The 17,707-nt window shown below is 38.5% G+C and overlaps 1 protein-coding gene across 2 annotated transcripts in view; it reads right to left on the bottom strand.

Annotated features, from left to right (window-relative positions):
- Positions 1-17,707, bottom strand: part of fbxo41 (F-box protein 41) — a 64,447-nt gene that overhangs the window by 7,137 nt on the left and 39,603 nt on the right. The window contains exons 4-13 of one of the 2 annotated variants that reach the window (XR_004334070.1): positions 16,432-16,505; positions 13,220-13,608; positions 9,890-10,128; positions 9,649-9,764; positions 9,005-9,157; positions 8,753-8,848; positions 8,516-8,634; positions 7,964-8,122; positions 6,847-6,962; positions 5,125-5,836 (exon numbers count right to left, since the gene is read on the bottom strand). Coding sequence is in view for 1 of the 2 variants with exons in the window: in XM_032529388.1 (XP_032385279.1) it covers positions 5,774-5,836; positions 6,847-6,962; positions 7,964-8,122; positions 8,516-8,634; positions 8,753-8,848; positions 9,005-9,157; positions 9,649-9,764; positions 9,890-10,128; positions 13,220-13,608; positions 16,432-16,505 (1,524 nt within the window). In the remaining variant the exon portion in view is untranslated. Of the gene's footprint in view, positions 1-1,624; positions 5,837-6,846; positions 6,963-7,963; positions 8,123-8,515; positions 8,635-8,752; positions 8,849-9,004; positions 9,158-9,648; positions 9,765-9,889; positions 10,129-13,219; positions 13,609-16,431; positions 16,506-17,707 lie in introns of those variants that run through there. The other variant, XM_032529388.1, reaches the window with a different exon arrangement.

Below are 17,707 nucleotides of genomic sequence, written 5' to 3'. Positions count from 1 at the left end.
GTAACGCGTGTCCTATTTGGAAGCCTAAAAACTGGTATTAGGCTGTAGGAAGAATGTGGAATAGAAAGACATCCCATGATGCGGTCAACAGTGTTGCCATGATACATCGGGCTCCAGATGAAGTTTATTTAATTTATACAGACATACTCCTAACAAAATATAAAGGTTTGTATTGCAATCTCTTAGGCCTACATTTAAGTGTGCATGTAGGAGTTTATGCAGTGTTTTGTTTTGTTTTACTCATGAATTTTTCGTGAGTCAGAGCCAGGCAACAGCTGTGATGGGAGTGCGCGTGTCCTCAGTGTGTCAATGGCAGAAAGAAATTGTTCACCTGTGGCCATTAACAACACTTTAAAAGACAAACGAAAACCTGAAGAGTTAATAAAAATGTTGTGCATCGTCATGTTTCCTGTATTGACTATCATTGCCAAACATAACACTATACCTCTTGAAAGCGAGGAGAAATAGCCTGTCTCCTTCGTATAGCCCCAGTTGGGGCTGTGCTGGACACTGCTCACCTGTTTTAGCTCGTACGCACGTTTCATAAATGAGGGCCAGTGAGTCGGGCTTAGCGCCACCCAAGACGGGATTGTGGAAATTGCAGCGCTCGTCCCTCCCTCATTACCACCGCTGAGGTGCACCTGAGCCAGGCCCTCAACCGCAACCGCTCGAGCTGAGTGTGGTCAGGGTGTTCCTCTCAGTGAACCTTTCCTGATTAAATAAAGGTTAAAAAAATAAGTAAACAGGACATTGTTGCTAATTAAATTATGTAAAATTCCAGATAATCATTTATTGACAGACATTTATTTATTTGGGCAGATATTTAAAAATCTGGCCAAATAAACTCGAAGCTATCTGCAGAGCTCTATAAGTAGAGTTGGAAAATGTATTTTTGCAATTGCAACCTATTTTTATATATATATATATATATATATATATATATATATATATATATATATATATATATATATATATATATATATATATATATATATATATATCCAGGCTCACACTATATGTGCTTAATATGGTTTTTAAGTATGAGTGCTTTATTTTCTTTCTTCTTTTCTTTTTCAGTAATGAATAACCAATGAATTAGACACAATATACCTTTTCAAACTGCAGATGGTTTATCAAAGCAGGAAAAGAGCAGGTGTAATTGATTACATTAATACTGACCTACTGGAGCACCTAATGGTACCGAGCCATTGTAAACTAAATTTGCTTCACCTGCTTGTGTGTGTGTGTGTGTGTGTTTCCAACTGCAGGATAGATTTCTGCTGCCACCCAAATACACTGGAGGTGAATTTAATTTCTTTTATGATGCTTAAAGCATTCACAGCTTTACTTCATTCAACATCAGTGTGTAAAGGCTTCCTTTCTCTATATGCAATGTTTTTGGCCCTCTTGAACCTCAGCATTGTGTTGTGAGTGCAGAGGTTTTTTCAGATTGCATTTATGAAAATCAACAGAAAACAGATCTTTCAATACACAATGTGATGGTTCAGTATAGTCCACATACCTCACTGTGAACTGGTGTTAGTGGCAGTTAGCTCAATAATGAATTTACACCACCTACAATACTTTTAAACATTTTTTTTAAATAGCTGAAAGTATGAACAAATACAATTTAAAGCAATTTTTATTAATGACAACAAATGAGTGAAAACGAGTAGTAAAACATTTCCATCTATTGCAGTCATCGCAGAAGGCTGATCATCTTTTGGGAACATATTTTTATTTTTTACATTTTGTTGTTATAGCAACATGGATGAAGTTCATGGGTCAATTGGCGTACCTGTCGATGACAGTCAGAAATTAAAAAGATTACACAAGACAAACTGCACACTTAATTGCCCAGATAAGTGTTGAGGTAATGTGTAAAATACTATTCAGATGAATGGGCAGAGTACAATCATTCATACATAAGATATGTACAGAGAGGTACATGAACACTCAGACACTGTTTTTCAATTGCACAGTATGATACATGATATGGAACTGCAACAGAAGAAGAGTACGACTTGATTTAAATTATGAAATGATAAAATAAACACGAGGAAGCACCTTGGTTTATAAGTGATGCTTCAGTTTCTGAATCAAAGTAAATAGCTTAGAAATTATTCTGCTTTATATTTGGAGAGGCAGAGAATGGAGATGTAAGCCAAAAATTATTCTTGGCACATCTAATCTGCAGTTTACATCTTTAGCAGGTCCATTTTCACGATGGAGCAAATGTACGGTTGGTATGAGTGTGAAATCTACAGTATAATGCAAAACCAAAACAAAATAACAAATACAAAGGTGAGCATAAGGTCATATTGGTAATGAACCAAAAAAGCACTTGAATGCAGTTGAATCAGTTTCAATGTTTAACTTCCCAACTGAAGAGAAACTGTACTTCTGTTCAGTGAAGTTCATATGTAATCGCTGTATTTCCAAAATCGTCCTCCATGAAACCGAACATGTAAGCAAACGATCGCTTTCGTACCACAACAGCAAGCACCGCCAGGCGTTCTGCTGACAGGAACCAGCGTCGTGTCTGACTAAACCAATGACCGGCGGGCCAATAAAAGTGTTCAGGGAAAAAAAGTGCATCATATTTTGTCAAATACTGAGAAATAGCTGAACATTAAAAACAACACTCTCATAATAAACATCTGAAATATCTTTTTTTTTTCTCACTAGTGCAACAACAGACTGGATCAAATAAAGAGAAACATTATTAACCTGCAGGCAATCAAAGCTCTTTAAACATCTAATAATTTTCTTGTCACAGTAGCAGAACAGTTAAGAAGGCAACTTAATGATTGATGCTCGAACACAAACATGCCAACATTGTACACATTGCTCTTTTTTTATAGAAATAAATAGCTGAATTATCATCTTTATCCTCTTATATAATTTCCATCTCTATATGACTCTGATGCACATTTAATATAAAGTATCTAATACACAACTGCATTTCAACACTACTAGTATACATAATATAATTCTCTATGTTTATCTTTCATTCAACTTTGGGGAAAAAAATGCTTACAGAATAAAGACCTGTAAACTTGAACTTTTTCCACTCATAAGTATGACCTTAATATTATATAACATCAAATGTTGGTCCTTTTTTCTTCTTGTTTTTGTTTGATTTTTTACAAACATTATGTACAGAGTAGCTGATAGCGAAGGCAGGATTGTCTAAAACGTAAAATAAACAAGTGCTTTGTGTTTTCTCTATTGTGTCAGACAAGTGTTACACCTTTCCCACAAACCGACTTCCCTCAAATGAATCAGTATCAGTGTAGGATAATAATATTCAGTACTGGAAGAACATGAAGAAATGGACACCGACAACCATTCTCACACATTCACCTGGAACATCATAACTACAATAAGCAGCTACACAAGTCCTCATAAACATTTTTTGACAATAAAGCAGAGAACCCCCAAAAAGACCAGCTTACAGCTCTCCTCGTCAGTGACTTTTTGAATTTTTAAGAGCCCCCTATGACAGGCGCCTGCTCAGCATTCCTGGAAACTATCACTGTGCTCTGTTGCACACTCCGCTCACAAACATGTGTTGTGAAGACAAATGTGGTGTGCAAGGTTAAATGAACAATTTGTTAAGCAACCTGCGGTAAACGTGTCGCAAGGAAAGAAACGTGATGTTCCACCAGATGTGTAAATCATTTTACAACCTGTTTCAAAACTGTGTGCACAATTACTTTTAAAGTGAAGTGATATTAGGCGGCTAATAGGAGCTCCAGTGATTCAGTATTGCACTTTTATAATGTTTGTGCACTCGCAAGAGACTTTATAAAAAAAAAAAAAAAAAAAAAAAAAAAAAGCAGCAAAGTCAGAAAATTCCTGATTTTTGGTCCCTATAAGGGTCCAGCTCCAAAAATCCCCATAAATAGGCTTTTCTTTGGACCCTCTACGTCTTGTAAATGCATCTTTCCACATTTTTCAAACTTCATGCCCCCCAGCTTGTAATACAGCTTTCTGTGCTATGAATTTGTAGTTTCCAAACCAAGATAAGTATTATGAGGGTTATTTTCTCAGACTTGACTCCTCCAGTGCTAGAAGACATTAACAACTGTTTTTATACAGACTGAGTTGTAATCCTTGTGAATGATAAACTAATCTTGATGTGTAAAATAGTTGGAACACCCCCTTTAAGTTATCTGCAGCACAGAGGAGTGTACACCAGTGTAAATATTGCTACCCATACATCTTGAGAATTTCTGCAATGTGGGCTTAACTTAATTGTAGCCATGGATTGAATCAAATCAAAATCCCTAATTCGAAGGTGACTTGATCTCTTTGTGTTGAGTTCTGCAAAATAGTAAAGGTAAAACATGTTGCTTGCTTGCTTGCACAAAGTGTTATTTCACACCAGCTGGCTGTTGGCTGTGTAAATCCTTGGAAAAAACCAGCAGAGGGAGCCAGAGGATATCAGCTAAAAAATATAAATCAGGATTGATCAGGGCCTCGGCCATGATGAGCACTATTAAAAAGAATGGCACTGTTATTAGTATGGTAAAGTATGAAAGTCACATCCAATATATAAACACTTAAACACCTGTATACACCTGGAGACCATGTTCCAGATGAAACACAACACCCTTATGCTCAGTAAGCTGCTTACACTCAAATCAAACTCCAACAAGTTACACTTGATTTGAAGAGGTTAAGCATCTGCCTTACTGTACATGGTCCCTCTTCCCTCATTAATGGCACATTGGAGAAAATGCTCACTGGAAGGAGGACACACACTGTTACAAATGGCACCAGTTTTTGAGAAAATGCATTTAGGATCATTTTTCCAGCCTTGTCAATGAGCAGCATCAGATACTGCGTCTTGCTCTCTCAGAGTTACTACAACTATCCAAAAAAAACTGCATCCAGATTTGTGATATGATGCTGTTCACATATGGGAAGCAGAGAAGATGGTAGAAGAGGGTAAATGCATCGCTGCCATGCAACTGGCTTAGGAGACTGTCAAGGTCTGTGTGTTACAGCGAGGCTGTCCTTGCTCTCTCCAGTGCCTGGAGCTGGTGCAGCATGTTTCTGTCCTGGATGAAAGCAGAACGTCAAGATGGAAAACCATTTAATGAATCCTTGACTCACACACAAACATAAAGCTCCTTTCTCAAGACTCTTAAGAACTCAAGATCGCTTAGGGAAATCAATTTCTCTGTACTTTCTTACTCCTGCCACGATTCCATGTACTTCCTGTGGAAAGTATGTACCCTTTACAATGTGTTACTGCCCACGAGCTGTTGGTGTTGAAGGCGGTCTTGAGTATATGTCAAGCATTGTGGAGATGCAGACAGTTAAATACAGTGCTGTCACCTGGCTCCAGGCGTTTCAAGAAAGGGATTTGGCTCTGTACGATGAACAATCCATTTGTATGGTGAAAGCAGAAAACGAGGAAGTGGAATCTGACAGATTGTTGTCTTATTTGAGTCTGTAAGCTTATATATGTATATATACTGCCATTGTTTGTCCAAATAAGCCTCCCAACTGATTTCAATCATAATGACACATGAAAGAGATATTTATTTCCCCTTACTGGAATAGTGAATGAGTTTTTTTCTGTTTGAAGTTTGTACTTGTATGCACATTGAGCCTTGGTCCTGGTTCATCGTGGCAATCATCTGTTGTTTCGGCAGACGTATTCAAACCAGTGGAGCGGGCTCAAAACAGCTGGGTCTTTTTGATTGACTGGAGCCAAGATGCCCCCTCTACAAGACTTGAAAAATCTGCACAAAAGATGTTAGCAGAGACTGTCTGCTTTTACGTGTAGGATTTTGGAGAAGCCGGGTCTCTTCTTCAGAGCCTAAAAGAAAAAGGAGGAAGGGTTATCAGAATAACGTTTTCTCAAAGGCAACCGCTGTATGATTCTTTTCTAAATATCTGACAGCCAAAAATGCTCCTCCCTCTTGTCTTCATACCTTTAGAGTTTTTTTCATTAGCAGTAACTGTGTACAATAACTGTGAAGCATTGCGGTGCAGCAGGTTAAAGATGACTCAGCAAACTTAAAAAGCGACAGAAAAAAATAAATCATTGCTGTTTGCAGCTTTTGGAGAGGTTACCTAACTGCTGAGAGCAACCCTACCTTCTTGGGTGTGATATCCAAGAGGAATACACTGTAAACTGACTCATAAAAACAAAACATAAATAAAACCCGGGATTTTACAGCTTCTATATCTCTGTTATAGTGTGGTCAGCTGTAAGAATGACCCGAGACTCTCACACTAAGCCTCTGCTCGAGTGAGTTAGCACTAGCGCATCCACAACCAACCAGCACTGGGACTTCAAATATTGAGTCATGGTTTGAAACAATGTGTAGTTGTGATAAAAATATATGCATTCTATTAGTCATGTTTATACTGTGGTGCAAAACTCAAAAGACATACTGGCAGAAAAAATAACCTACATTTAGAAAAAAAATAAACCTGCTTAACAGAGTGCAGACGCATGTTAACACAGCTCGCCTCCCTGTTAGCCATTACCTTCACAAAATCAACACTGCACTTGATGGACGGTAGAGTTATGTGTGGGAAAACCCAAAACAATATGTATGTTCCTGTTGAGAGCCTAAATGGGCACAGAAACTATTATATGTTTGTGCTTACAACTACAGATTAGATTATTTTTTATTCATTTTCATCTACAGTATGTTTTTTTTCTTCATTTGTGATAACGGTTGAAACAATATGAGCATGAAAAATATTACTGGCTCGCCTCTATGGGCTTCCGTTTACAACAGATCATCCAAAAAGTGATTGCCATTGTGCAGTTAGAAGAAGAAACTTGTATGAGTAGTGGCTGATGTGTGCTGGTACCTGAAGCTTGTTAACCATCTCATCAAACAGTTTTCTAGCTTCAGGGCTGTTGGGGTCCTCAAAGTAGTCTTCTATACCAATCTGAACCACGACAGACTTCAGGTTGCGGCAAACACCTGCATGAGTGAAAGGAGGATTTAGGCAAACGAATGCTTTTGGTGGTTGTTGTTTATTTCCAGCCAGAGCAGGGTGTTCTCATAATAAATTTGTACTCATAACTACAAAAAGTAAATACACAGTATTTTTCTTTTTCAATCTTTTTTAAGATTTATCCATTTTGAACAACCGTAAAGCAAGCAAAGCAGAGAAAGGGGAGGTAACCTTGCCCCTTATGACTTCATAAGGAGTAAGATTACAGATTGGCCCATCTGAACTTTCATTTTCTCAAAGACAGAGCAGGATACCCAGAGCTCGGTTTACACTTATCGCTATGGGGACCATTGACAGGCTGGGGGAATGCACATTAATACTAAAAAAAACACATAAAGTGATTTTTTCATGCCTGCCTAAATGTAACCGTAACCTAAATTGCTTTAGTAGCATAACGTTGCCTGACGTTAAAGCTATGGTGCGTAGTTTCTGTCTCACCCATTAGGAATTTTACACCCACATGACACAAGCCTTCCGTAATCGCGCACGCGCCCCCCACCTCTCCTCCACGTACTTGCTAGTAACCAAGGACAATATGGAGGACTAAAAAAAACATGGTGGACTCTTTAGATGAGGTATTTATCTTCACTCAAGTTACTGCGCGCAAAAGTTGCCGGACGACACAATCTTCTGAATATAGCCATACTGAGAAATACAGAGAGTGTTTTGTGAAGCTGATAGTCTTAATTAGCTTTGTACCAACTCATTTGGCAATGGTTGGAATGTAACGGACGCTCATTAATATAAATAAAGTTACGCACTAAAGTTTAAATAATACCTTTTTGTCACAAAAATATTACATTATTTGTGTGATATATATATTGAGAGATTACACTGTTCAGTACATTTAATGTTGTGTTGTGTGACCAGTAGAAAAGCAATACATCAGACAACATTACATTAACAGTAAATGTTGTGTATTCCCAACAGGAGGTTTAGTAATCAGTACAGCAGTATTCCAACTCACTGTTGAAGTGGAGCAGGGCTTTGGGGGTGACTGGTGTGGAGGTGAGCACCAGCATCTCCAGACCTTTCAAGCCCTCTCTGCAAACCTCTGCTGCCACCTCCTGGTTGATCTCACTCACATGATCCAACTCCAGCACCTGCAGGCGCATGCAGTTCCTTGCTGGTGGTGGCAACAAGATAATAGAAAACAGTATTTGTTACAGTAGTGCATAAAAGCTTTTTTTTAAGATCTTAATCAATGATGTTTAAAATGTTGTTATAGATTTTTATAAGAATATGGAAATAGATTTCATTTTCTAAAATGGAAGTACGAACAAGACATTGGTTAAATGTAGTTTACATTCTGATATGACAATACACAATTGTTAATTCTGTCCCATTACTGCTTCTGCGTATACGATTGTGGTCACGATTTAAAAAACAGTGTGACATTATTTGAATACTTAAATCATATAATAAATATCATGAATAATGTATTTTTCACGCTGTAGCTAAAATCACTGAGAGGAAAAAAACAAAAAATTGAATAGTAGTTTTATAAAGCCATATTTACAGAGAGAGGCCAGTCCCTGAATGCCACATCCAGCCCCGCCTACACCAAGAGCACGGAGGTGCGGCCAACATCTTCCGATTGTCTGCAGGCATCGGTTACTGAAACGGGCTGGTTGTTGGCTAAAAGAGACACATTACAGTCCATGTTCATTCATTTAATGAGCACTGTTCCTAACAGATATTATTAGAGAGAATATCAGTTATCATTTTAAAGTTAGTATATTTCTCTGTCTATTACCATGGGTGTAGCGGCGCCACCTGTAGGGAGATGATGTCTCTACAACCTGCTCCGAGGGCCCAGATCACCTCCTGGCCAACTGGATCTGTGGCACTTCTGGAACACAAGACATGTTCGCACTTTGTTTTATATATTACAGACGTAACACTTACTACAGCACAAACCTAAGTGTAGTCCTATGGACTCAATAAAAGTCACTGGGGTTAAACTGTACTGTTTGTGCAAAGATGGGACCTGGGTGTTCTGGTCTACCTGTAGGTCACAGCCTGCAGAGCTCGGCAGTAGCAGCTGGCCAGCCAGAGGGAGCGATCGGTTAGCAGGTTGGGGCAGTGTGAAATCTTCAGTATCAGCAGGTTACTTCCTGTGGCCTTTAACAACGCCTCCAGACCTTCCTCCAGACAGCCACTTAGACGGAAATGTGAAGGAAGGTCAACAGAAAAAGACAGACAGACAGAGACAGAGCAGAGGAAGTAATTCTCCTGTCTCCAGCACTCCAACCATTTATAACTAAATGCTCCTCCAGTGTTCGCATCTACGCTTGGTCAGAGCAGGTTGGAGCTGCTCTATACTCTCCTCACACAAAACATTTAGACATAAACAACTTCACTTTTTCCGCTCAAATCAAATTTCTCCTTCATCTTCTTTCAGGATTTTTTACATGCTGATCACAGTCCAATAGCTCACAAACATCAAGATTCAATCACTTATTGTCTGTTGGCTTCCTCTAATCAATCACTGTTTAAGCATTCATTTAGAATGTTACTCACTTAAATAGTTTGCAAAGCAATGTGCTTATCAAAGCCAAAACAATACACAATGTAGTAATAATAAGTAGCCCAAAGTAACTAGGTATTTACTTGGAAACTGTGCAAATGTACTGTTTATCTGAGTCTCACCGTGTGGTTTTAAGGTACTCGTCCTTGGTTTCCTTCTTGCCCCGCTGTCTTGGTTTGAGGTTTTGCAGGATGAGGGAATGTGTCTGGGTGCACCACTGAGACAATGTGCTCAGGAACTAAGGTAGAAACATGGAGGTCATTGATTGTAATAAACAGCAAAGACAATAAAGCTACATGCTACTGCTTTGATAATGCTAATGCCTTATAGACCACATACAGTATTTAAATGCTAACTATGCACCTTGGAGGATATGCGAGCGTTCTCTAGCAGGACTCTGGTCCACACAGCTGGGTGACGAGCCACAAACTTCCAGTCACGGCAGACCTCAGCCGCTCCCAGCAGGGTTTTAGTATCCAGGTAGGTGAAGATACAGAAGAGAGCTGCACGCATCTTCAGGATTTCTGGACTGATCACCTCGTTGGATTTTGACGGGCTCTTTTCATGGCGGCATGGCTTGTTGTAGACTCCATCTGACCGACCTGTGGGAGGAAAAAGACAGAGTGTTTTAACCTCTTTAACACAATGTGGGAGTGGTCCGCACCATGTGAAAACAAAGGGACTATGTTGGCTCATTAGAGCCTTGTGCTGAATTTGGACTTCAAAGCTATCAAGGATATATATATATATTTTTTTACAATTTTGGAATATGAGACGGCTTTAAAGTTGCTACGGAGGTTCCATGTTTTTAAGGTTTTAGTATATTCTGATGCAAGATTATAAAGCTGAAATCTGTATTATTGGCGCCGACCATCTACTTCGACAAACCCAGTCTTCGCTAGATGTGTCAGAAGGCTAGGTGTAAAATTCCACCCTCAATTATGAATTTCATATAGGCAAAGTCATCCAATTTTGTCTCTACTGTCTCAGAAAAAAAACACTATATTTTGTTAACTTTTTAGTTTTATTAGAATAGAATAGTATAGAATATCTTCATTGTTGAGATCAGGAAGTGATGATGGAGACCTCAAAGATGACGAGTCCAAAGATTTCCGATCATTTGCAGCTTTATTCAAACAGTGAACAAACTTTCATACACACGGACGTCTATACAAGAGTGACCAATGACCATCAGAATAACTGCGTTTTTATATTCTTCTTGTCCTGCACTTGTCAGTTTATCTATTTCTGTGAGACAGTGTTACCTTCAAAACTAATCCTTATTTGTGAGAGACTAATAGTTTTACACATTCTGATCTATTCCTGCAACCTAGTGTCCCCTTCATGCTAGCCCTGCCATGGAAGCTTCCAGAGACTCGTTAGATACATTTAAACACCTGCATGCGTAAATACCAACCTATCAATTGTCATTTTACAAGTACAACAAGATTAAAATTGCAACTACTGTATAAAATATAAATAAATAAATAAGGTTAAAAAAAAAAACATATGTTGAAATAATACCGAATACATGTTTTTATTTCCTTATGTTTGAACTACTGCAACAATTTGCCCAGCCGTCAGACTCTTGACAAAACTAAGAAAAGAAAACATCTTGTATTACTCTTTATTAAATGTTCTAATCCTGGATGCCAGTGTGTTTTTGAATATATTTTTCATAACTTTTAGCATTTCATGGCCTGGCCCCAGATTAAATCTCTTTATTATTTCTTATATTTTGTCTCTTTATGTTATTTAGTTATGTATGTCGGAGGTCCTCAGGCAGGAACCTTTTGGCTGGGGGCTTCATTTGTTTGCATGTATATGTAAATATCTGGTATTTCATTAGTCAATTTCCTGATTTTGTTCTTACTCTTTCAATTAAATTATTGACAATTTGTTTTTTATTGTTATATGTTTGCTTTGTGTAAAGCACTTTGTAATCGTTGATATTGATACTGAACAACTACAACATAAATACACTTGATTATGATTAAGTACGTAAACATACAGACACAGAAGAAAACAACAAATTAATTTAGCACTTTAACTCAAAGCTTGAGAGATTGACTTCAGTTTACTGCTGTTACTGTAGACCAATTTTCTAAAAACGAATACAAAACAAACGTTTAAAAGATATTCTGTCACACGGTGGCGCCAACCTTCAATAAGACACTAAATGAGGTTACATAATTTTTTTTCTTCTATCCATTTTTGTATTCTCTCTATTGCTATCTATTGGCTGATACCATGTGACTAATCCAAGTCCGTCTTATTCCTCCCAGGAAGATTGCTCCTAGATGACTCATTTCATCTTTGGCTTTGGAAGGCGTCTGCTTGAAACCATCAGGGCTATGAACCATTCCTCACACTCTCGCTCTCTCTTACTCTTTCTCTCTTTCTCTCTCACACACACCACCTACGCTCAAGACTGCCAAATGCACTAAAAAAGCAGAGCTGTGCGTTACATGCTGAGAAAGAAACTGCGTTTGTAGATACATACCATCTGAGAAAAACCTGGCAGAGACTCTCCCAATAAGGAGAACAACGTCAGAGCAGAGGAATGCCAGTTACATGTTACGTGAGAAAAACCTTTCAGTTAATGCCGCAGTCATATAACAATTTCTAATCGGGCTCTGGCCCAGTTTCCCCTCAGTCCATCTGGTATTTAGAAGAAACCGGACAGCAGGTGAAGAATAATGGAGGGCAGCAGGAGCGAATTAAAGGATTTTGGCATTGCAGGAGAGAGATAACAGAGAGATGCACAATCTGTGCTGGATCTGAAGAAATGCGCGGGCATGATTGGTCGTCTAACTTGGCGGCTCACTCGCAGAAGCAAAGCTCAGAATGAGAGGAGGAATGGAGATGACACAACAGGCAAACAGTGCTCTCGCAAATACCAATATGTTCTACCAAACTCACAGAAACACAAAGAAAATGCATGATTTGGTTTACTCATCATCTACAACAGATATCCTGGTACTAAACAAAATAGTGTAAACATCTTAAGAAAAGAGGACCTGAGTTGGTAAAATCACATTGTAAGCATGGAGCCAAGATGGATCATATTTGGTTGCATGCCAATTAGCAGGATTTATAACCTAAGTGATAATTCAAATGAAATGCATTCAGTTAATATGAGCTTCTTAATTGTCAATGCAGTGCTGCACATATTAACAACTATTTCAGTTTTCTCATTGATGCACCTGCAATTTGGACACATACAGTATCATTTTGGTTATTTGTCTCATTATGCGTCAAAGTGCAGATTAGCTTTTTTAATAGCTGAAAATTTTGATTATTGGCTTTGTAGCAAGTCAAGTTAAGTCAAGTCAAGTTCATTAATATAGGCCAAAACCAGAGGGATGTAAAGAATGCTACACCCTCTGTCCTTAGAAATGTTTACATTGTTGTGCCTACACACTAAAGGAGATATGGGGCCTTTTTCCTCCATGTTTACCATACATGCTCATGACTGAACCACACTCAATTTGTAGAAGGAGCTTTGGTCAGGGACACATTACAGCGACTGCATCTCGATCTGACCTAGATCCACATCAGTTACTGCTCTTATGGGAGTCATGTTAAGACTTTTATTCTGTGAATCCTGGCTCCCATGTGTCTGGATGTAAGATTGGAGAAAGTGTGCGACAGTGTGTAACGGGTCTGAAGAATTTCCCAAAGAGCTGTTACCTGTGTTAGGGCGATATCCTGGCCTGCTGTGCTGAGAATATGGAGGGGCAGACTGCTGGACTTCAGCCACAGCTCTCCTCTCTTGTTCCCACATCTCCACCTCAGACTCCGTGGTCCTGGAGCCCACATCTGATACGTCTCCTTCCTCGCCTTCAGTGCTGTTCCTGTAAGGTCGCCGCTGCCAGTTCTGGATAGCCTGTTTACGAAGACCCCAGTTCCGCGATCCACCACCGCCACACCCAGGGGAGCGCTCGTAACCCCCCTCACCCAGCCGGCACTGCATTTGATAGAACTGAGCCTCGGGACAGTCCTCCATGGGATGCATCTCCACGCTGTCACTGTCGTAACCTCCAGAGCCCTGTGAGACAGACTTGATCCGCCCTGATGCTCTGCATGAAAAGAGAAGGTAGTGTACTGTAAATAATGATTGAATTATTAAAACTTTTTAAATAGAATACTCAAAAACACAGATAGTTCAACTAATATCCAATAACATGCCATACTGTATTCTGAATAATCACAAAAATGACAATCTACAACAGAACATAATAAAAACATCAATATTACTATCAACAAAAGATTAAAGGAACGGTTTGACATTTTGGGAAATTAGCTTATTCACTTTCTTGCAGAATGTTAAAAGAGAAGATGATAGCACTCTCATCTGAACATCCTTAAAGGTCCACTGAGGACAAAAACAGTATTGGTGTTTAATTGAAAGTAGTGGATGCATTTCTGAAACCAAAATGAACCACAAATAGGTACTGTATGACTGATAAAGAAAAGCTGCATTTCAGAGGATTTATAGTAGAATGAGGTCAGCTTTCGTACGTACTTGCTACAGTACTTAAAATAACCTTCCAGCCAATACAAGTAATGAGCAGTTACAAATATCAGCCTCTACAAAAGTAGGACATTATTCTTTCTTTTTCTCCCTTCTGCCTTCTCAGTGCTCCTTCCTCTTTCTCTCAGCATAATAAGAAGAGTGGAAGCATCTGCATGCATAATTTTAAGAATAAATATGAAAGAGAATCACAGATGATACTGCAGGTAGCACTTATCAGCAATTGCAGTGGAAAAGGATGCACAGAAGATGCCACAAATATGAATTTAGATTATGTAAAACTAAAAACAGTGTAGCTTGTTTATGGTTTCTAAACTGGGTCAATGATAAAACTGTGATGGAATATAGTTTAATGAGCTGGTTGTAAAGTAGTAACCTGATGAACCTGTTTGAATGTTTTGTCAACATTAAGTCAATAGCAAGATGTAATTATATGAATTGATCCAAGTCATTAGATGCTCATGATTACCAATTTCTAATTAATGATTTCGGAGGGTGTTTTCAGAATGCAGAGAAGCATCAGAGAGTAAAACAACTCAATAATCAGTGGAAGAAACAACACTCCCCCCTGTGTCATCTCACTGCTTGTGTTGTCCCCTAATGTGCAAAACAAAATGAAAAGGTATCTTTACACATTTAAAAAGTTAAATGTCCTGATTCTGATAGAGACGACTCACATTTACTACATTATAAGCTTTTAGACAGGTTTTCTATGCTAACTTGAATGGGAGCACAGGAGCCTAAACAAAACTGATTTAGACATTTTTTAGAGAAGATTATCATATACCTTGATGAACTCTGTGCATATCTTAATTTTTATTAGTTTTTTAGTAATGTTAATTTATTACTATCATATGTGAAATATATAATACAGGAAATTTACAATCATTAAAAAGATAAAATGTAAAAAAGAGAAAACTGTGTGTAGACTCATGACTGTGAGGTTAATATAAATAAATCACTTAAGCTGTTGCACACTTGAGATTATGACCTTCATCCCAGATAAAGAGCTATTATTAACCAGAAGACAGAAGGCTAAGAGAGTTGGTGTTGTCGTACTGTGTGTGTGTGTGTGTGTGTGTGTGTGTGTGTGTGTGTGTGTGTGTGTGTGTGTGTGTGTGTGTGTGTGTGTGTGTGTGTGTGTGTGTGTGTGTCTGTCGTGTAACCGATGACTCGATGTGGAAGGCCTGACAGGTTCTACGTGACGTCACGTTAGGAAATACATTCACACACCAACTGGAAATGACAGTTGTGTTAGTCAGAGTCTTATTGCACAGCCGTGTGTCGGAAATATCCAGCAGGGACACAGAAATACTTCAGTCACACCTCATGTAGAGAGACGTCTAACCTGCACCTCACGGCCTTTACTGAACGAGTCTGACTGAAAATGGGATCATTCCATTACACGTTACAGTGTTCAACAATATACTACATATGAATATCTTAATATGGAAGTGTAAGTGTGAAACAACACACAAAAGTAAAATAAAAACATAATAGTAAAATAGTAAAATAGTAAAGTAAGAATATTTCCTTAGCTCCCAGGGCAACATCTTCAATTTGCTTGTTTTGTCCATCCATGAGTCTATAACTCAAATATAAAAGTAAAGGTACAAGTCTGTGTAAAGAAGCTATTATAGACTTCAATGACAGGAGCTTGCACGTATGGCAAACATTTCTATGGTAACAGGGAGTTTGACCAATCAGAGAAGTCACTGTAAGGGTTAGGATTGTGGGTAGTGTAGTTTTTCTCCATAAGATCGCAGATAAAACATGTTTCCTTAAAAAAAAGTTGATTTCATACAGACTTCTAGCTGCCTTCCGAACACACTGATTGGTCAATGAATGTTACAGAAACCTTTGTATATGTATTTTATATATCAAATAATGTGGAAAAGACAAATTAATTTAAAGCGGGTTATACCAGGTTGTAACCATGTCACTTCCACTATCTTCATTGTTTTTGAGTTACTGTAACTGCAACTGCCATGCTTGCAAACATTTATACACAGGACTGACAAGTTGTACCCCAAAGACAAGAGGCGGCAAACACAGTAGATGGTGGTTAAAAGCTCTGCGGCTCCAGCGTTCTGTTATATTTCCACACAGCTGACAGACTGTGTTTCACTACGTCAACTCTCACAAGGTAAGAAAGATGCACCAAATTCAATTGTTCAATTAAAATCTCCAGCTCTATACCCCAGACTACTTCTATCAATCCAGACAGGATGTCTTCCTTAAAATGATTTGTAGTGAGGGTCTACACTTGTACCATTAAACCTGTTTTTGGCAGAGTGGTGGTCAGGATGCATTACATTTCAGAGGTTGGAAATCATGTGTAAATGTGGAAAAGGAGCAGCGTGCTTACCCTGTGCTGGGGGACGAACGTCGTTCTGACACTTGGTACATGCCTCTTGTACTCCCAGAGTTGCTGGAGTTTCTCTGGAAAACAAAGACATGCAGAAAAAAAATGTTATAAAATTACTCAGTACCCTTTAACTTTCTTAGACATGTTTGGCTCAAATGTGTTCCTAAGTAGACAATTGAAGAGTTAATAGCAGCCTACATACTTTGGCTGTACCATTATTTTTCAACAATTTACATGAAACTTTTAGATAATTGTGAAAAAAATCCCCCTTAAAAGATATTAAAATCAAATAGTAAATAAAAATCAAAAAGTAGCTTATTTTGCTGTTATCGTGGGAAGCTTCCCTATATGTGACAATTGAAATGTTCAAAACTGAACAGCAACACAAGTGATCTTCAAATTAAAGAGATTTTCGGGATGGTTTAGTAGTACGGTTGGATCTTGCTTCAGCTTACAGATTTGAGTGACATTACGGCTGGTGACAGCTTTAGGCATTAATCAAGGACATCAATGGACAAACCCTTTCCCAACACAATAAGAATAAATGATCAATCCCAAATGATAAGTTAGGCAAGAAGAAGCTTGCTAAGATTATTTGGACGATGTTCTCCTGAGAGTGACTAAATAAAAGAAGAATCAAATAGAAAGGGCTCTTGAGCATTACTGTAATGGATAAATACCATGTCTATTTTATTGTGATAAATCCTTCAAAATAAAGGTTTGGCACTACAACAGCTCCGAGGGACCAGGAATTCCTACAACCAATTTCATGAAAATCCGGTGACAGAGCTCAATAAATGTAATGCCAAACTTACTGTACAGTGGATTTTCACATGTATTTTGTGAAATTGAAAACCTTTTCATGTGATGCTACAGAAAGTCACCAAAATCATTAGGAATACTCCAATGGGGATCATGACTACCCATGAAAAACTGTCACTCTGGCAAGGAGTAGACAAGATATCTTGCTCTTGAACAAAGTGTTGAATGGACAGATTCTTTGACCGACCGACCCTTCACTCGAGCAACACAAAAACCCTCAATGTCTTTCCTACAACCTAAAATATTTTTTTGTAGATCTCAAAGCAGATGAGAATGGTTTAAGTGTATTTGATGGTGGTTGGGTGTGCAGCCTTACTCTCACTCTCTCTATTTGCCAGGATTTTGAGAGCAAAATCCTCCTGGTCACTCTTTCACACACCACTCATGCTGCCTGTGCATTGAAGTATGCTGCCTGTAGCGCTTTGTATGTGTGTGTGTGTGTGTGTGTGTGTGT

This window comes from Etheostoma spectabile, chromosome 2 (genome assembly GCF_008692095.1).
Source record: "Etheostoma spectabile isolate EspeVRDwgs_2016 chromosome 2, UIUC_Espe_1.0, whole genome shotgun sequence".
NCBI lineage: Eukaryota > Metazoa > Chordata > Actinopteri > Perciformes > Percidae > Etheostoma > Etheostoma spectabile.
Note: the sequence above shows the minus strand (reverse complement) of the source record. Positions and strands in the feature narration are given on the sequence as shown.